The sequence below is a fragment of the Artemia franciscana genome, chromosome 15 (assembly GCF_032884065.1).
Source record: "Artemia franciscana chromosome 15, ASM3288406v1, whole genome shotgun sequence".
Taxonomy (NCBI): domain Eukaryota; kingdom Metazoa; phylum Arthropoda; class Branchiopoda; order Anostraca; family Artemiidae; genus Artemia; species Artemia franciscana.
In genome coordinates, this window is record NC_088877.1 from 41,221,275 (window position 1) to 41,242,868 (window position 21,594).

The 21,594-nt window shown below is 36.4% G+C and overlaps 1 protein-coding gene and 1 pseudogene across 5 annotated transcripts in view; both read left to right on the forward strand.

The window, feature by feature from the left end:
* The window catches only part of LOC136036490 (zinc finger protein 182-like), a 187,099-nt gene extending 169,622 nt beyond the window's left edge, over positions 1-17,477 (forward strand). For 2 of the 5 annotated variants that reach the window (XM_065718756.1, XM_065718759.1), the window contains exons 2-4: positions 6,039-6,143; positions 10,131-10,301; positions 15,695-17,464. In XM_065718756.1, the coding sequence (XP_065574828.1) occupies positions 6,101-6,143; positions 10,131-10,301; positions 15,695-16,662 (1,182 nt within the window). In that variant the 5' untranslated portion in view covers positions 6,039-6,100 and the 3' untranslated portion in view covers positions 16,663-17,464. Of the gene's footprint in view, positions 1-6; positions 397-4,297; positions 4,654-6,038; positions 6,144-10,130; positions 10,302-15,694 lie in introns of those variants that run through there. The other 3 variants (XM_065718758.1, XM_065718760.1, XM_065718761.1) reach the window with 3 other exon arrangements.
* A 38-nt stretch (positions 17,478-17,515) lies between these two features.
* LOC136036731 (5S ribosomal RNA) lies at positions 17,516-17,634 on the forward strand (annotated as a pseudogene).
* The last annotated feature ends 3,960 nt before the right edge of the window (positions 17,635-21,594 follow it).

Consider the following 21,594-nt stretch of genomic DNA (forward strand, 5'->3'; position numbering starts at 1 on the left):
TTAGTTTAATAGCCTATTACCTCATTACTTGACTTATTAAGGCTAAAATGTGTATATAGGTGAGATCTAACAGCCAACCAGGAGGCTAATTTAAATATTGTATATAGGCCTATGCACTGTCATTCATATTAGCCACCTAGTTGGCTAGACATTTGTTTCTATATATGCTGTTTGTCTAAGGTTTTTTTCTCTATATATAAACTGTACTATTTTCAATTAGCCATCTGGTGGTATTTCCAGAATCTTTGGTAGTGCTGATAACTCTCGTGTGTGGCTACAAAAATTGATGCCTTTTTTTCTCTTTAAGGGCTACAGATGCAATTTGCCCCAGAAGCAATTATTGAATTGAGTAAACCAAGCTGAGCATTTGTTTGCTAGCTTTTGTACTGAAATAATGTAGGCTATGTCTCTCTTTATTCCTAGTTATTGTAAATCCCTTTAAGGAATCAGTTGTAGGCTATATTTTTGGCTTCCTCTGGTAAATTTTATCATTAGGTAAAATTGGTCAAAAAATGTTCAGGTATGTTTTGAGGGATAGAATGGCCCCATCACTCCTTGGGATCCCAAACCAGCCTTTAGCTTGTTTGGATGTACCAAGAATAATTTTTTATTCTACCATTGATAAGTCCTGCATATTAGGGTGGAGCTTATTTTAAAAATTTTGGAAATATTATTTTCTTACCCCCCTAAGTTGTTCCATATCACATGAAAACATTGTAGAAAAAGTTTGAGCCATTTATAATAATGTTTAGGGATAGCTCAAGTACCTCAAAGATTAAGAAAAAAGAAAAAAAAGAAGGATTTCGATCAACTTGTATTTTGCTTTTAAAAAATATAAACAAAATTGTTTAGTTCCTATTTATGGTTGACCTGACAGAGTCTGCTTCCTGCTGTCAGGATAAACTCTGCAGTGTTCATTGACAACTTGCAGCAAAAATTGCAGCTGCAACTCATCTTGGGTTATAAAACTGCTGTACTCTTGAATGAGTGCCACTCCTCGCTCAGCCTGTTCATTGACGACTTTGAGTGATCTCACAGTTTCTGACGCTAGCTTGTAGTCGTGTCTATCTTCCCACAAGTCTGGATCAAATGTGAGAAATCCATCTGGAAGATCCATCATTTGAAAAAGTTTTGCTGACTTTGCTGTAACAAAATGTTCCAGGTTTTTATTCTTGGCTGAATCAAGATCGATGGTGATACGCTTGGTATGTTCCTGTTCGTCTTCACTCTGCATGGCACTCACCATCAGTCTCTTCGTCGACGAACTGACGCAACTGTTGAAGAAAGCCAAGCCAACGAGTTCGGGTGACAAATACCACAAGTGATCGGAAAACTTGTTTGATGTGGCCTTTGAGATTGCCAAATGGATGGACGAGTACTCGAGCAGCAACTTCAGCAGTAGTAGGTCACTGTACGGAGCACCTGAGGCTAAAGGTGCAGAGATCCAGGCTTTCAGGTACACACGTACTGCAAACACACACACGTCATGCAAACCTCTTTCTTCTGTGAGAGTCAGTCTAAACTGAGCCTTGAACATCCAGATCTTTAAACTGTATATCACTTTGCTCATCCATCTGGCATGGTGCATCACTCCGGGTGACATGAATCGTACTCCTCTCGCAGGAGTAGCACCAAGAAAGATGAGCACAAGTTCCAGGAATTCCTTGTAATCATCCCTCGGCTGGCTCTGTTCAAGGTGCTTGTTAGCAAAATCGATGGTACTTTGTTTGATGTCATCCACTAGACGCACCACATCATCAGCTGCAATTCCTGTTTCATATTTATCTGTATCTATGAATCTCCAATAGTCCTGGAAGCGTTTGAAGAGTGGAACCTCAGGAGAAGATGTCGATCCCATGCACACTTGAAACACAGCACCAATGACGAGCTCCATAATATGATGTCTACAAGCCAGTGACAAGAGTTCCTTACCTAGCTTCTGCTCCAACAGAACACAAGCACCAGAGATCCTGCCAGTGTTTGAGCTTGTAGTATCGAAACACATGGCTCGGATGTTGCCGGGTATGCCCCAGTCTTCAATAGCTCCGAAGACAGCAGAAGCCTGAGCCTCGCCTGTTCTGGATGGAAGCTTGGCTACTGTGAGTAGCTGTAAAACTTCTTTTCCGGAAACCAAAACAGGCAGACAATCAACCTTCTCTTTTCCAATGAGGTCAGGGATCAGTTTGCCGTCCCAGTGGACAACAAGGGGAACATCACTCTGATGCTTGCAGAACTGTGAATTTGATGTTTTGCTCTGAGTCGGCGAACTGAATCTCTATTTAGAGCTAGTTGGTCAATAGTCATTCCTAAGCTTTTGGCAGTTTCTGCTATGACAAAAACAGCCTTGCGGTCTGATACTTTAGTACGATCAACAGCTGCTGCTAGTTCAGGTGTAACTACAGCTTTTCGGCCCCTCTTTCTTTTTTGAGTTCTGCTTCCTCCAACAGCCCCCTCTCTGTCAACGTCTTCTGCTGCGCTGATCTCTGAACCAGATGTGGTAAGTTCGGCTGTGGAAGCCTCTATCTGTTGTATGTTCTCTGTTTGCTGTCGTCTTTTAAGTGTTTGCTGCTCTCTCTCAGACACCCTTTTCTCCTTGCAAGCTAGTGTTTCATCTACGCCAACCATTGACCCCCGTCTCCCTTTTTCTCGCTGGGCTAACAAGAAATCTTTGTCTTCTTGTATTGACATCGTGTTCAGGGCATCGGCGTGAGCGATGTCAAAAAGATCCTCGAGCCTAGATACGAAGGCCGCCTCTCTCGCCTGTTGAGTTGATGACTTTCGTGCTTTGTTCTTCTTGAGAAGACGCCATTCTTCAAATGCCTGCTCAAGCTTGGTTTGACAGTTTTGATGATCTCTCATTGGAATTCGAGCTTTCTGCCAAAACTTTGCTAGTTTGGTTACAGCAGCAGCCGACGAGTGCCTAATGGTCTCATTCAGTTCAAGGTGGAGATGAAGGAAGAACCCAAGAGCCATTCGCAATGAAGGCAGCTTGCTACCTCTTAATGCAGACACAGAGCTACCAATGAGATATAACTCCGTTCGAGATCTAGTTGCATTTGCTAACATTTTCAGTCTCAATTGGGTCTGAAATAAACAGAAAACAGAATTTATAATCATGAACTTAGGTAGGGTGAATTTTTTTTAGAAAAAAGAGCAAAAATTGTTCAACTCATTGCTTCTCCAACAAAAGAATAGGCTCAGTTACATTCAAATTAGTAGTCATTAACGTTATAGAAATCTACTGTCTTGAGACAAGTTAATACACAATTAGCTTATTATTGTAAAAAAAACAACACTGATAACAAAACAGAACTGATACAATATGGCCTCGAGCAAAAAACTACCCCAGACTGAGTCTTGGTTTCCGAGACTCTAGTAAGCGCAACCGGTCAAAAGCAAACAAGTCTGAACACGTTCATCTCTGAAGGATGGAAATTTTGCATTGCCGGCTAAATTATGTCTGGTTCTGCTGCAAGTTGTCAATGAACACCGCAGAGCTTATCCCGATAGCAGGAAACAGACTCTATCCAGTCAACCATAAATAGGAACTAAACAATTTTGTTTATGTGTTTTTAAGCAAAATACAAGTTGCTCGAAATCCTTCTTTTTTACTTTTTTTCTTAATCTTTGAGGTACTTGAGCTACCCCTAAACATTATTATAAATGGCTCAAACTTTTTCTACAATGTTTTCAGGTGATATGGAACAACTTAGGGGGGTAAGAAAATAATATTTCCAAAATTTTTAAAATAAGCTCCACCCTACTGCATATAAACAATTTGCCCAATCTACTATCCTTGCCCTACGGCTATTAAGGCATAGTATCACTAGAGGTATAACTGTTTTAACTTTTGACTAGTTTAAACCAAATAATTTCAAAATTTTGATCAGTGTCGTGCGAAGGGGTACCAAAGAAGGCCTAAGAGGAGAGTAGGTCTGGTTGCCTGCCAATCTCTTCAACATCTTCTCAACATACCCTAAAAGTCTCAAGTTAACACCCTTAGTTGGTCCTTAGAAATTGCTGATATTCCCTTTTCACAAAGAAAAAGCACATAGAATATTTCACACTTATAACCTAAGCCTTTTTGGAGACCTGTGATCCAACATGCACTCTTTTCCAATAAAAATCATTATATATTAACATTGGGCAACTTGCATAAATTACAACTTGCCTCAGAGGCTTAGGGGTTTTCAACCCCAGAGGCATAGCTAGTTGACCTTGTTGAACAAAATAGATATAAAAAAAATGTGTAGGCCTATGGATGCACTTTTGGGAAGAGGGTGTGTGTATAGGGGGGGGGGGACTGTTTGCCTTCCAGTCAATTTTGACTTAAAAATGGCACCAGAATTTTCTATTTTCAAACAAATAAACACCCTTCAAAGTTTATGCAGCCACTCCTTCCATTTAAACAATAAATGTTAATAATTGGCACACTGCATTACTTACAGCCCCGGGGCTGTGGGGTGCCAACCCTGGAGAAATAGCTATTTTACCTTTGGACTGTTTCAAAAAAGGCATTTCAAAATTGTGATTCGGGGAAAAGGGTATTGGGGTAGGCTGTTGGCCTTCTGATCACTTGTGACTGGGAACTAGAACTTTTTGTTTCTAATTGTAGGATCTACCACCTTATCTTGCTGGCAAATGCGATTTAAGGTAATTGAATAGACCCTCTCTAAAGTTTATTCAGCCATGTCTTCCATAAAGAAAGTATATGTTAACAATGGCCAACTTGTATAACTTGAAGCCCATGCCCTAGGCGTTTTGTCAACCCCAGAGGTGTACTTATTTTGTCTTTGGATCTCAGATCTCAAAATTTTGATCAGTTATATTTTTGTGGAAAAGGGTGTGAGGGGCTGGTTTTCCCTCCCATCACTTAACTCTTGAATAAGGTACTAGGTCTACCAATTTTAAATTGAATAAATCGTCTCCTAAGGATCTGTGGGGGAAAAAACAGATTTAAGCCTTATGGATCCTTGCTATAGGCAACACTACAGTGTTGCCTCTGATGAATCATCCATGTAAACAATATAAGAATAGAAAGTTATGGAAGGGCAGCCTCTCTCCATACCCATCATTTACCATAACATATCCAATCTAAACCTGTTCAAAATAGCTGAAAGGCTCAGTAACTATGTCCTTGGAGATGTTGACAACCCACAGGTCCCATGGTAAAGGCTGTAAGCTATGCAAATACATTTTTTTATTATTATTATTATTACAAGCATCATAGCTCCATCACAGATGATGCTTTCCTGCTAGTCCTGGTAATTACCTCATTTTCAAACACTGATGTATTTCTTATATTTTAAAAGGGTATAACAAGGGCTGTAAGCTATGCAAATCCATAATCTGTAGATTTTTTATGCAGTCTAACTAAGACTAGAAAATTTTCTCATCTTTTGGACTCATGTCTGATCAGTGATGTGGTTGTTTGCAGAAAAAGCAATATTTTTACATATATACATAAATCAGGCAGCACCTCCAATATATTGAAAAAAGAAATCACCAATGCAACAGCACAAATACATTAAAAAAGAAAAGTAGTTACTTGCCTGATAATAGGACAAATCCCCTGCAGTATTACTTTCAGATAGAGCAGAGAAGATTTGGTAAGATTCTCAATCCAATCCAAGGTAAGATTCAAAAGCCATTACGGCTTTTACTTCATGGTGTAAACAATATTATTAGTCTTGATATATATGCTGCTGAAATTGTTCATGCTATGAATTGTGAGGGCAGCGTCTGTCCCTGTAACTAGTTCTGTGGTTGAAAAAAATACCCCATCCATATAAAATAAGACTATTTTTATTCCACTTGGTCTTCATAAAAATCGAACGTTAATTAATTGGTTGATAATGCTGAAATTTCTATGCTTTTTATCCTTGCATCCTCAAACTATTTTCTAGGCTCTTTGGTCCTCCATCCCCTTTTGAAGATACTATATGTATATGACACCATATAATTATGGTGAATTCCACACCATCTAATTTTGGCACATAGTACCAAATAATAATTAATTGATTATTGTGATTTTAAAGGTTCCTAGCCATCTGTGGCAGCCATGAGAGACTGACTGTGTATTTGAATCAATAGGTGAACTATGGAAACATCCATGCTGTTAGGGATCACTGCTGTGAAGCAAGGTAATTGGTACTGTGGGTAATTGAGCCAATTTGTTGCTTGTTTTTGCTATTTTTGCTTAAAAATTTGAAGAGTTGTTACTATTCCCATTTGTTTCTGCTACTTTAACTTGAAAAATGAGTTAAACAAATCATAAAACATCACCATTATTAATTACACACAAAATATTATGGAAAAAAATCTTTCAAACTAGAATTTTGCTACTCAAGCATTTTTTGCCTCCATGCATTTTGATAAATGTTTACCCTCAAATTAAGTATTCAACTATGTTTTTAAACAGCTTTTTTTACTTTAAAATTCAGTTTGGAATTTTGACAAATAGCATAAATTTCAAAATCAAATAAATTGAGCGTTAATGCTTGAAAGTATGTCTAGCGCACCAGCTTTTGTTGAATCTTTCCTATCTCTTCTTTGTCAAGCCTGTGTTTCTCAAATTTCTCCCCTTCCCCAAGCTCCTTCACTCTTTATTCTGAAGTATCAAGGTACTGCATATACTAATTATGTTATACTGTTATTCTGCAAATTTTCTCTGTGTAGGAGGAGGGGTTGGGTTCAAACTACTTTCTATGCATAAATAGTTTGTTTTAGTTCAAAGAAATTCTGTACTCTTTTATAAAGTTACTACTTTTTAAAACAAAATAAACAATAGTGACAAAATCTGATGAAACCTTATATCTTATTGCTGAGTAAATAAAGTTATCCCCCCCCCTTGAAAAAATGCAGACTTGTTATTGCTGATTAGGCATGCAGATAGGGGGATATTTGCAGATAGGGGGATTTGGCAAAACACTTAAAATAGCCATACTCTACAAACAATTTTGGGGAAATTGTAAGAATTTTAATTTTTTTTTGCAAGGAGAGATGAAGCACCCCCTCCCTTTGTAAGTGCTGATGAACTATCTCACAGGGTAGGATGGTATTATTTTTGTAGTTTATATGCAGAGTTACATGATAGTTCTACTTGATAACATTTTGTTACAAGTGTCTTATTGGTTAAAGTCGGTAAATCAATCTCGTAATATTTGAGCTGTTTGCTTCCATTTGCATTAAACGTCAATTTACAAAAAAATTAGAGGGGAGGCAGAGTATTTTTAGTATCTAGGGGGAGAGTTAATTTTTCTTTTTTTTCGTTTCAGTGCAAGCACAAGAAAAGGGCATATTTCAATAAAAATATCCCCTAAAAAGTGACAAATTCATCCCCCCTGGCTCTTTACACATAGTCTGGTTAAGAATTGTTTGGATATTTTAGGATTCCCCAACCTGTTAACTATCTTTAGGCAGTAACATATACTTTGTTGCAAAAACTGGCATAAAACTTAAGCTTTGTTTTGGCACAGTCTCTTTTATTACTTAAAAAATGCACTTAAGATTGCAATTTCAATTTAAATCGACCATCTCCCAATATTTCAAACCCATAGTTTTGACACAACCATTACCTGTAAAAAAAAAAAATGAACATATGTCTGTGCTACCCATGCAGAATTGTAACTTTCCTTATTATTCAAGGTAGGCCTTCCAAGTCACCAGTCTAGGTTGTTTTTTTTTACATTTTCAATTGTGTGCTTTTTATTTCAACTTATCTTTAGAGGGTTTTCAGACTCTTTTGTTGGAGTTCTAGAAAATTATTTCAGTAATTACAAGCTATCATTACATTTTAAACCCAAATAATACTTGGGGTTCCTGAGTCTGTGTGTATAGAAAAAAAGGGTTTTCACTGCACAATTTTGTAGAAAATGTGCTTTAAAATTTTAGCACACTATTCCCTGATGTTTTTACTTTACTTGGTTTAGCTATTCAATGAATCTATTAAAGGCGCCTAACTCCTTAAAAAAGGGTTCAGCTTTAAAGTAAACATTACACATTTGCTGAGAGCAAAAGCTTATGTTGTGATGTGAACTGGCTCCTACTAGCTGTTGTAATGGATCTTGTGTCTGGGTCTTTAAGACAAATCCTGTGATCAAAAAATTTTGCTGCAAGATCCCCTCCTCAGAAGCTAGCTAGGCTGACTTGAATAGTTATAATGAGAATATCATATGGAGTCTTACAGAAGAAAAATTGTGCCCTTTTTTGATAATTTTTTAATAGCATAAAGAATACCAACAATAATTTTGCTACTGCTAAGAGCTACAAATGTTAAGAGGCTCTTTTTTAGTTTTTGCTCTGTTATTTGTATCTTACAAAATCGCAATTTCTTGACTCGAACATCTCTGTTGTAGGAATAGTCAATGGTGAAGGAATAGTCGAACATCTCTGCTGTCTCCAGGCAGCTTATATCATATAAGCTGATGCGTCATTATACTTCATTGTGCATAATTTTTAAGAAATCAAGTAGATTAACTTAGTTAAATCAAGCATTAAGATAAATGACCATAATAACCATTTATTTATTTTGACTAGGTGACTTTCCCTGAAACAAATCTGCCTCGTGCAGCACTACCTCCTCTGCAACTTTCTTAATACTTTTAAATTAATTGGCTATCTCAGAACTTCCAATTGATAGCAGCTTGATGCTTTTTGGGGTAAAATCATAGTTTGGTACCAAAAAATGGCAGAAAAAGTCACTTCCCGTTGCACAATCTTATTGTTTTTTTTTCTTTTAGAGGGCATTGGAACTTGTAATCTGCGTTCGAATGAGACCTCTCGCAATCTTCTGGGACCTTTGGCTTGATACCATCACCCCTAAAAAACAAACAAAAACAAACTAACACATAAACGTGTATCCATGATCTTTCTCCTGGGAAAAACTGGAAAATTGCACATTTTTGTAAATAAGAGCTTGAAACCTCTATAGGGTTATATAATAGGCTGAATCTAATGGTGTAATTTTCATTGAGATAGCTTTATTTTGTGGGTTATTCTTGCCTGGTGAAGGAATAGTCAATGGTTGAAAGTAACAGTTTTGAACAGAACAGTTGAGCAATATTGAAGGCCTGAATTCCAAGGTTTCATTGTCCATTTCAACACCCCTGTAATTTTGCTAGTGCTAGATAAGAAACAGAAACTCGTCAGTTTTTCTTACCTTTTTTCAAAATTCGTAAGAAATGCTAAAATACAGAAAAAAATAAATAGTATCTATTGTTATTGAACTAGTTTTGAATTTTAATTATTTTTTTTGCTTGTAGGATATTTTTCCAAAATTCGTTCTACTGAGGCACATGGGACAGTGATATTTTAAACAGAATATAAACATTTGGTTCAGGGGTTTGAAACCTTTAGCAAATTGTTTTACTGCTATCTTACAGTTCAATGTTGTAACACAAGACAGCAATGTGATATATTGTTGCACCTGATATTTCAAACCATTAGTCTTCAAGTTATATTTTGAAATTTGGTGTGCATTATTTTTTAGATAGATAATTGGTTGAGATTTGCTGAAACAAGGTTAATTTTCAAATCTCTAGACAAAGAATAGAACATGCCCAAGGAAAAAAGCCAAGTAATATCAGAACTTGCCTTGGTGACTGGATAAATCTGAAACTTATGATGCTAATTATACAAATGTCTTTTCATTTTGCTGGAAATTAAAGCAGTAGTTTTTTGTGAAAACCTTTTTGAAATGTATTTATCTGTCATTTGACTGTTTTTCTCAAATTGGAGATTGTAAACCTCTGGCTAAGGGTTTTTCAACCAAACACAGATTATTTTAACGCTTCGTATGCCAATGTTGATTCTAATGGTACTCCTTTAACTCCCATTCAGTGTTAATTTTGTAGGGATTACAGGCTCTTTTTTTAATTTCCCGTAAGCTACAATTCCATATACAATAATGGGCCATTATTTGGAATATTGTTGTTTTTTCCAGACCCTTTACTCCTTATCTTCTTTATATGTTTGCAAAGTTTCTTGCTGCTGTGAGGATTAATTTACCTTTACTCCTCCACAAAGTACATATAAACAGTGTCTGGCAATCTAAACGTTTTATAAGGGTAAACACTTCTTTGTTTTTAATTGTTTTTCTGTTATTTTTTGTTTTTTTGAAATTTTTGTAGAAGCTGAAGATACATCCACAAATGATGATAAAACTATTTCTGGAAATGCACATCCTATGTTATCAATGGAAAACAAAGTGAATCTTTTTGATGTTTTTCCTGGTATCTCTAAAGATTGTGAGCCTAAAGATGATCATGTTAAACAGGAGTCAGATATTTATGGAGACAACGGTATGCTCTTGATATCCTAATGTTCACTGCCCTAGCCTTACGAGCCCTGCTCTCTGTTGGGGCATAATATTGTTTTGTATATTTTTAATTTGAATTAATAAATATTGACCTATTGATTGATTGATTGATTCCTCTGTATTCTTGTGAGTCCAAAATGAGAAGGTGTGCCTTGTGTTTCTTATGAAGTTGCGGTGGGGTGTGAAAGATAGGTGTTTGTTGCATCTGAGTGAACTGTTTTCATCTGAAAAGAAATATTTAGTAAATAGTATTCCCAGATGGTTTGATTACTAATACGTCAAATTTTTGTATCATTTTTTAGCGTTTTTATGGCACTTGGTATCTACCAAGTGACATATAGCGATCACAAATTCTGTCGGTCTGTTGGTCCTGGTTTTGCTAGTTTAGGCACTTCCAGGTAAGCTAGGACGATAAAATTTGGCAGGCGTATCAGGAGCCAGACCAAATTAAATTAGAAATGGTCGTTTCCTTGATTCGACCATCTGGGAGGGAGTGGGGGGATGGTTAAATCGGAAAAAATTGAAAAAATGAGGTATTTTTAACTTATGAACGGGTGATAAGATCATAATTAAATTTTATATTTAGAAGGATATCGTGTCTCAGAGCTCTTACTTTAAATCCCGACCGCACCTGGTGACATTTGGGGGAGTTGGGGGGGGACCTAAAATCTTGGAAAACACTTAGAGTGAAGGGATCGGGATGAAACTTGGTGGGAAAAATAAGCAGAAGTCCTAGATACGTGATTGAAATAACTGGAACGGATCCGCTCTATTTGGGGGAGTAGGGGAGAGGGTTAATTCTGAAAAATTAGAAAAAAATGAGGTATTTTTAGCTTACAAAGGAGTAATCGGATCTTATTGAAATTTTTATTTTTTTATGCTTATGGTATTATTTTTGTAGTTTATATGCAGAGTTACATGATAGTTCTACTTGATAACATTTTGTTACAAGTGTCTTATTGGTTAAAGTCAGTAAATCAATCTCGTAATATTTGAGCTGTTTGCTTCCATTTGCATTAAATGTCAATTCACAAAAAATTTAGAGGGGATGCAAAGTATTTTTAGTATCTAGGGGGGGGAGTTAATTTGTCCTTTTTTTTCGTTTCAGTGCAAGCACAAGAAAAGGGCATATTTCAATAAAAATGTCCCCTAAAAAGTGACAAATTCATCCCCCCTGGCTCTTTTCACATAGTCTGCTGAAGAATGGTTTGGATATCTTAGGATTCCCCAACCTGTTAACTATTTTTAGGCAGTAACATATACTTTGTTGCAAAAACTGGCATAAAACTTAAGCTTTGTTGTGGCACAGTCTCTTTTATTACTTAAAAAATGCACTAAAGATTGCAATTTCAATTTAAATCGACCATCTCCCAATATTTCAAACCCATAGTTTTGACACAACCATTACCTGTAAAAAAAAAAATTTGACATATGTCTGTGCTACCCATGCAGAATTGTAACTTTCCTTATTATTCAAGGTAGACCTTCCAAGTCACCAGTCTAGGTTGTTTTTTTTTTACATTTTCAATTGTGTGCTTTTTATTTCAACTTATCTTTACAGGGTTTTCAGACTCTTTTGTTGGAGTTCTAGAAAATTATTTCAGTAATTACAAGCTATCATTACATTTTAAACCCAAATAATACTTGGGATTCCTGAGTCTGTGTGTATAGAAAAAAAGGGTTTTCACTGCACAATTTTGTAGAAAATGTGCTTTAAAATTTTTGCACACTATTCCCTGAGGTTTGTACTTTACTTGGTTTAGCTATTCAATGAATCTATTAAAGGCGCCTAGCTCCTTAAAAAAGGGTTCAGCCTTAAAGTTAACGTTACACATTTGCTGAGAGCAAAAGCTTATGTTGTGATGTGAACTGGCTTTTACTATCTATTGTAATGGATCCTGTGTCTGGGTCTTTAAGACAAATCCTGTAATCAAAAAATTTTGCTGCAAAATCCCCTCCTCAGAAGCTACCTAGGCTGACTTGAATAGTTATAATGAGAATATCATATGGAGTCTTACAGAAGAAAAATTGTGCCCTTTTTTGATAATTTTTTAATAGCATAAAGAATACCAACAATAATTTTGCTACTGCTAAGAGCTACAAATGTTTAAGAGGCTCTTTTTTAGTTTTTGCTCTGTTATTTGTATCTTACAAAATTGCAATTTCTTGACTCGAACATCTCTGTTGTAGCCATTGTATATCTGGTGTTATACAATGTATATTGTATAAAGAATTATATTGAAGGGGAGAGGGTTAATTCTGAAAAATTAGAAAAAAATGAGGTATTTTTAGCTTACAAAGGAGTGATCGGATCTTATTGAAATTTCATATTTAGAAGGACCTTGTAACTCAGATCTCTTATTTTAAATCCCGACCGGATCCAGATTCATTGTGGAGGGGGGAACTGGAAATCTTGGAAAACACTTAAAGTAGAGAAAACAGGATGAAACTTGGTGGGAAGAATAAAACAAGTCAAAGATACGTGACTGACATAACTGGACCGGATCCGCTCTCTTTGGTTGAGTTGGGGGAGGGGGATTGATTCGGAAAAATTAGAAAAAACGGGGTATTTGTAACTTACGAACGGATGATCAGAGAATTTGTAATAGAGAAATTTATATTTAGAAGGATCGTGTGCTTTAGAGCTTTTATTTTAAATTCCGACCAGATCCGTTGACATTGGGGGGATTTTGAGGGGGAAACCGGACTTCTTGGAAAACGTAAAAATTGAGGTATCTTTATCTTACGAATGGGTGATCGGATCTTAATGAAACTTGATATATAGAAGGATCTTATGTATCAGATGCTTCGTTTTCAATTCGAACTGGATCCGGGGACATATGGGATTGGAGGGGGGAAACAGAAATCTTGGAAAACGCCTAGAGTGGAGAGATCAGGATGAAACTTGATGGGAAGAATAAGCACAAGTTATAGATACGTGATTGACATATTTGGAACGAATCTTTTCTCTTTGGAGGAGCTAGGGGGTGTTGATTCGGAAAAATTAGAAAAATTGAGATATTTTTAACTTAAGAACAGGTGGCCGGATCTTAACGAAATTTGATGTGTAGAAGGAACTCGTGTCTCAGAGCTCTTATATCAAATCCCTACAAGATCTGTTGACATTGGGGGGAGTTAGAGGGGGAAACTGGAAATCTTGGAAAACGCTTGGAGCGGAAAAATCGGGATGAAACTTGGTGGGTAGAATAAGCAAATGTCGTAGATACGTGATTGACGTAACCGTACTGTATCCGCTCTCTTTGGGGGGGGGGGGATTGAGGGGATGGGTTTCAGTGCTTTGGCGAGTTTGGTGCATCTGGATGTGCTAGGACAATGAAAATTGGTAGGCGTGTCAGGGAGCTGCACAAATTGACTTGATAAAGTCGTTTTCCCCGATTAGACCATTTGGGGGGCTGAAGGGAGAGCAACAATAAGAAAAAATGATTTATTTATAACTTAGGAGTGGGTGATCGGATGTTAATGAATTTTGATATATAGAAGGACCTCGTGACTCAGAGCTCTTATTTTAAGTCCCAACCAGGATTAAGCCTCTGATTTTCATTTTAAGTCAATTTATTGATTCTTAGAATTTGGCTAGAGCTCATACCATACGAACTCTTGACTCTTCCGGCCACGTCACAAGTGCCATATGAGCTCTTAGCTCTTGTTGAACTCATTAGAACTCTTTGGGAATCTTTGTAATATGAGACATTTGCTTTTGTTTCTGGTACAAAGCTTTGGCTATACGTATTCTCCCATGTCCTGGAAACCTGGAATAATGAAATACCAATTTCCTAGTCATAGAAAACACATACATAGAAAATAGAAAACATGGACATAGAAAACAGAAAACATAGAAATTAGGAGGGGGGGGGTAATAAAATGATCTAGAAGCGCTTAAGCTGTCCTTGTGTTTCTTGTGGATAAGTGCAAACGGGTAAAACTTGTAGCACATGAACATATGTTTCTTTTAATATCTTCTAGCAATAGTAATATTTAACATTTTACTTATTTACTGGCATGGTACTGACTGTTCGCTTGGATTAGCTGTCTGTCAGCACCTATATAAATATCAACTGATGCTTAAAGTGCAGTTGTATTACCCTTGCATTGAATTATGCTTTCTTTTTTTCTTTAATTTTGTTCCCAAATTTTTGATAAATAAAATATAATTACATGCAAGATAATATTTCACTTGGCTGGTTAGCTAAATAGGCTTTGTCTACTTCTGAATGATAAAATAAAGCTTTGATGGACAAAGGAACACCCACCATAAAAGGCATCTAGATGTGTAGGTATGGTTTGATGGTAGATGATCAAAATAAGCCTTACTGGCAGTTCCTCTACTGTTACTTGGTTAGTGGATCTTAAAACAAATAAAATTTAGAATGTGGGAGGCATAGATGTATATCAGAAAAAAAATCCTGCTGTTAAATTTGTAAATTAATTTTTTTATCTAGAAACATCATTGTTTCTCTAATCGAATTCTTATTTTATTTATCCTTATTTGCTGCCACTGATTCTTGTTAGACAGAAATTGTTTATGCATGATAAGGCATGTTATGTTCTATAATTGAATTTTAGAGATAGGCTTTAAATGTATTAAAAGAAGCAGCTTTGAATATATTAAAGATACATTTGTCCTTTTTTTCTGTACAAACTGTATAGATCCTTTTCAAGCACAAAATTTTGAGTCATGTGAAAATTGTGTGATTCTCCATAAGAAACATATTTACTATGTTCCTCTCACTAAAGGTGTGAGGAAGTGACACCTTTCCTATCTTCCTACCTATCACATGCTCTCTACAATGTCTACCTTCTAGAAATTTGTAAATATAAACAAGCATGTCTTTGAAGGATTTGACTAAAAAGAGCTGGATCAGAAATTAGTTATTTGCTCTGAAGATACATCCTTAATTGTTTTTACTGCCCTTTACGAAATTTTTAGATATAGTATCGAACTATTTTAATTGCTGTAATGTATGACCAAAATATGAAAAAGAAACTGTAGAAATCAATGTGATTATCATATTTAGAGAAAATGCATTAATTGATAAAAGAAGGAAGTTAATATATTACATGAATATTATAGCATGGCAAAATTTAGATTTGCAAATATTTAAGTTTAACTGATTTACAAAACCAGACATAATAATTTAAATTTACAAAATGGAAAGGGAATGAAGCATTTGGAGGGTAATTATATAAATGCCTCCAAAAGGCATCTGTAAAACTGGCCCCATGGAAGGAATCACTGAAACTAAATTTATAGTTATTGTGTAGTTAAAATGTTGACAACTGGGTTTTTACCAGATAAAACAAGAGGTAAAAAAACATAAGACTTGGTGGTTTTTTTTTAATTTTATTTGATTTTAGTTCTCCCTGTTGAAACGTTCGATGATGACGATATCAGAAAACAAGGAAGAGGATTACCTAGCATGTCTGATCTTACAAGAACATGTTTAAAAAAGGAAATTGATTTGAATTTTCAAGATAAGATGCCAAATCAGATACACATAAAACCTGAAAATGATGTAGCAAAACAAGTCTCTCATACTGGAGAAAAACCTTTCGAATGTGAGGCTTGTGAGAAAAGATTTCGCAGAAAAACCGAATTATCTGTTCATCTGAGAATTCACTCTGGAGAAAAACCTTTCAAATGCGATATATGTGAGGAAATATTTTGCAAGAAAATCCAACTATCAGTTCATCTGAGAACTCACACTGGAGAAGAACCTTTCCAATTTGATAAATGTATGAAATGCTTCACTTCAAATTCCGGTTTATCTTTACATCAAAAAACTCATACTGGAGAAAAACCTTTCAAATGTAATATATGTGAAAAAGCGTTCCGTCTAAATAATACCCTATTTGAACATCAAAGAACTCATACTAGAGAAAAACCTTTCGAGTGTGATATTTGTAAGAAACATTTTACTGGAAGATCCTATTTAACTATACATAAAAGATATCACACTGGAGAAAAACCTTTCAAATGTGATGAATGTGAGAATACATTCCGTCAAAAATCTCACTTATCTGAACATCAGAGATCTCACACTGGAGAAAAACCTTTTAAATGTGATGTATGTAAAAAACGTTTTGCTTCAAGTTCCAGTTTATCTCGTCATCAAAGAACTCATACTGGAGAAAAACCTTTCAAATGTGATGCATGTGAGAATACATTCCGTCAAAAATCTCACTTATCTAATCATCAGAGAACTCACTCTGGAGAAAAACCTTTCAAATGTAATATATGTGAGAAATGCTTTACTTCAAAATCTGCCTTATATTATCATAACAAACACCATGCTGAGGGTAATTTTGTGTATATCAGTGTTTAAGGGTGTAATGTGTTTATTAAAATGCTCTTGTTGTAATTATCGATTTTATGTTATGAGGGAAACACTTGTAAGCAATATTTGTGAACACCTTTTTTTTTTAATTTTACCTGAGCCTAAGATTAGTTTTAGTTGAATATTTTAAAGATGTGCATTGTTTTAAAAACTTTTATTTCACGTAGTTCACTTTTCTAGAAAGAAATCACACATGGAGATCAGTAGTGTTGTGAAATCGCAGGTTAGAGCTGAAGATATTTGGAGTTGGATTTGACAGTATATTTACGCATACAAATTATATTCTCTACACTATCTTCCATTCTACTTCTGTTGTTTAACTTTGATATAATCTCAAATGTTGTTTTCTTTCCAATTCTGTTGCAACTCCCTTTGCTATTCCACAAAGAAGTTAAGCTTTGACATTATTTAATATATCTCATTCTTATCAACGTGTGTGGGATTTTTTTCTTGTATTTTCATGTAAAAGCAATAGTATTATTTCGAAGTTCGAACTTAGAATCCAATGTGCTCCAGACTTTAAAGTCAGTGCCTCGAATTGTGTAATCACTCGGGTGGAAGCTAACTTTGAACTACTTACTAGAACTAGAAATAGGGTAATTGTGGTAAAAGTATGGGTAAATAAAAACTTGGACCGAAATTGGCTTGTCGTTAGTAAATAAAAGATAACATAAGGATTCAATAGAAATGTCATATAGCCATATTGTATTAAATTTCTTATGCACATATTAGATCTTCTGCTACTGCTACTTAAAATTCACTGCAGCACCAAGCCGCCTGAGGCCTATTCTGCTCCTTACACTTCTTTACGATCACAATCTATTTAAATATTCCCTCTTTACCCCACAGCCGTACCACATTGAAAGTACCCAGTCTCGTCAGATCCTGGAAGTTACACACCTTTGGGCCCAGTCAGTACTTGGATGGGTGACTGCCTGGGAACACCGGGTGCTGTTGGCATCCCTTTATTTTCACGATTAAACAGATAATAGAAAAAGTCACCAAGTTCCAACAGAAGGCTTTTTTCGCCATCGTTGACTTCCGTGCTGCGTTCGACTCAGTGGACTGAGAAGCACTTTGGAAGATCATGGCATAGAATGGCCTCCCCAAGAAGTACCGCAGATTCTTCAGAACTTTACACCATGACACAGATAGCTGTGTTCAAGTCAATGGCCATTGCAGCCCATTCTTTTGAATCACGACAGGGGTTCATCAAGGATGTACAGTGGCCCCAGAGCTCTTTGGATATAGTGTCAACTCTTTGAACATAGTGTCAAATTATTTTAATTGCTGTAATATATGACCACAATATAAAAAAGAAACTATAGAAATTAACGTGATTATCGTATTTGAAGAAAACGTATTAATTGATAAAAGAAGGAAGTTAATATATTACATGACTATTATAGCATGGTAGAGTTTTTAGATTTGCAAATATTTAAGTTTAATTGATTTACAAAAGCATGCATTAGAATTTAAATTTACAAAATGAAAAGGGAATGAAGAATTAGGAGGGTATTTAGAATAATGCCTAAAAAAGGCATCTGTAAAACTGGCCCCAAGGTAAGAGTCTTTGAAACTAAATTTATAGTTACTGTGTAAAGTTAAAAATGTTGACAACTGGGTTTTGTACCAGATAAGAAAAGAGCTAAAAAAAAACGTAAGAATTAGTGGGTTTTTATGGCACTTGGTATTAACCAAGTGACATATAGCAATCGCCAGTTCTGTCGGTCGGTCTGTCTGTCTGTCGGTCCCGGTTTTGCTACTTTAGGCACTTCCAGGTAAGCTAGGACGATGAAATGTGGCAGGGGTATCAGGGACGGGACCAACTTAAATTAGAAATAGTCGTTTTCCCAATTTGACCATCTGGGGGGGGGGAGTGGGGGGCCGGTTAATTCGGAAAAAATGAAGTATTTTTAACTTATGAATGGGTGATGGGATCTTAATGAAATTTGATGTTTGGAATGATATTGTGTCTCAGAGCTCTTATTTTAAATCCCGACTGGATCTGATGACATTGGGGGGAGTTGGAGGGGGGAAACCTAAAATAGTGGAAAACACTTAGAGTGGAGAGATCGGGATGAAACTTGATGGGAAAAATAAGCACAAGTCCCAGATACATGATTGACATAATCGGAACGGATCCGCTCTCTCTGGGGTAGTTGGGGGGGGGGGGGGTAATTCTGAAAAATTAGAAAAAATGATGTATTTTTAACTTACGAACGGGTGATCGGATCTCAATGAAATTTGATGTTTAGAAGGATATCGTGTCTTAGAGCTCTTATTTTAAATCCCGACCGGATCTGGTGACATTGGGGGGGGGGGGGGAGTTGGGAGGGGGGAAACCTAAAACTTGGAAAACACTTAGTGGAGGGATTGGGATGAAACTTTTTGGGAAAAATAAACACAAGTGCTAGAAACATGATTGATATAAACGGAACGGATCCGCTCTCTTTGGGATAGTTGGGGGGGGGGGTGTTATTTATAGAAAATTATAAAAAATGAGGTATTTTTAACTTACGAACAGGTGATCAGATCTCAATGAAATTTGATATTTAGAAGGATATCGTGGCTCAGAGCTCTTATTTTAAACCCGACCAGATCTGGTGGCATTGGGGGGGGAGTTGGGAGGGGGAAACTTAAAACACTAAGAGTGGAGGGATCGGGATGAAACTTGGTGGAAAAAATAATCACGAGTCCTAGATACATGATTGACATAACCGGGACGGATCCGCTCTCTTTGGGGGAGAGGTTAATTCTGAAAAATTAGAAAAAAAGTTATTTTTAACTTACGAACGGGTTATTGGATCTCAATGAAATTTGATATTTAGAAGGATATCGTGTCTCAAAGCTCTTATTTTAAATCCCGACTGGATCTGGTGAGGTTGGGGAGGGGGAACCTAAAATCATGGAAAACGCTTAGATTGGATGGATCGGGATGAAACTTGGTGGGAAAAATAAGCAGAAGTCTTAGATACGTGATTTACATAATTGGAACGGATCCGCTCAATTGGGGGGGGGGAGTTAATTCTAAAAAATCACGTATTTTTAACTTACGAAGGAGTGATCAGATCTTGATGAAACCTCATATTTAGAACGACCTTGTGACTCAGATCTCTTATTTTAAATCTCAACCGGATCAAGCGTAATTGGGGGGGGGGGGGGGGCAGAAATCTTAGAAAATACTTAAAGCGGTGAGACCAGAATGAAACTGGATGGGAAGAATAAAAACCTGTCTAAGAGACGTGACTGACATAACCGGATCTGCTCTCTGGTGGAATTGGAAGGGGGGTAATTTTGAAAATTGAGGCATTTGTAACTTACGAAAGGGTGACCAGATCTTAATGAAATTTGATATTTAGAAGGATCTTGTGCTTTAAAGTTATTATTTTAAATTCCGACCAGTTCCTGTGACGTTTGGGGGAGTTGGAGGGGGAAACTGGAATTCTTGGAAAACGTGAAAATTGGGGTATTTTTATCTTACAAATAGATGATCGGATCTTAATGAAATTTGATTTTTAGAAAGAATTCATGTCTCAGAGCTCTTATTTCAAATCCCGACCAGATCGTTTGACATTTGGGGGAGTTGGAGGGGGGAATCTTGGAAAAACACTTGGAGTGTAGGAATCGGGATGAAGTTTGGTGGATAGAATAAACAAATGTCCTTGATATGTGATTGACAGAATTGTACTGGATTTGCTCTCTTTGGGGGGAAGGGTTCAGTGATTTGACGAGTTTGGTGCTTCTGGATGTGCTAGGACGATGAAAATTGATAGGAGTGTCAAGGAGCTGCACAATTTGACTTGATAAAGTCGTTATCCCAGATTCGACCATCGGGGGGGGGGGGCTAAAGGGAGAGGAAAAATTAGGTGTTTATAACTTACGAGGTGGTGATCGGATCTTAATGAATTTTGATATTTAGAAGGACATCGTGACTCAGAGCTCTTATTTTAAATCCTGACCGGCATTAAGCCTCTTATTTTCCTTTTTAAATCAATCTATTGATTCATAGAATTTTGTTAGAGCTCATACCATGTGATCTCTTGGCTCTTAGCTCTTTCGTCTCGTCACAAGTGCCATATGAGCTCTTAGCTCTTGTTTTTTTTAAAGAAATTTTTTATGATTTTAGTTCTCCCTGTCGAAACGCTTGATGATGATGATATCTGAAAACAAGGATGTGGATTACCTAGAATATCTGATCTTACAAGAATAGGCTTAAAAAAGAAATTAATTTGAATTTTCAAGATGAGATGCCAAATCAGATGCACATACTGAAAATAAGTTTCTCATACTGGAGAAAAACCTTTCCAATGGTTTTGTGATGCTTGTGAGAAAAGATTTCGCAGAAAAACCGAATCATCTGTTTATCTGAGAACTTACACTGGAGAAAAACCTTTCAAATGCGATATATGTGTGAAAACATTCTGTCTAAATAATACCCTATTTGAACATCAAAGAACTCATAGTGGAGAAAATCCTTTCAAGTGTGATATTTGTTAGAAATGTTTTACTGGAAGGTCCTATTTAACTATACATAAAAGATATCACACGAGAGAAAAACCTTTCAAACGTGATATATGTGAGAATACGTTCCGTTGCTAGGAAAAATTTACTCGCAACAATTCCAATGAACATTTCTCCGGACAGTTCTAATGAACATCTCCACATGTAAAGCTAAATTGGTAAAGAGACAGTAAGACAAGTAAAAAGAATTTCTCATAGGGACTCTGGCGAATTCTACCAGTGTAAAATTTTCCCTGGAAAGTCCACCTTCTGGAAACTTCCTTTTTCACGGAAAATTCTTCCCGTGGCAAATCTCCCCAGTAGAAAATTCAATTCTCCCCCCCCCCCTGGAAGCATAAGTAATGGGAGATTTCGTGACTAACACACCTTTCCTCAGGGACTCTGGGGGGGGGGGGT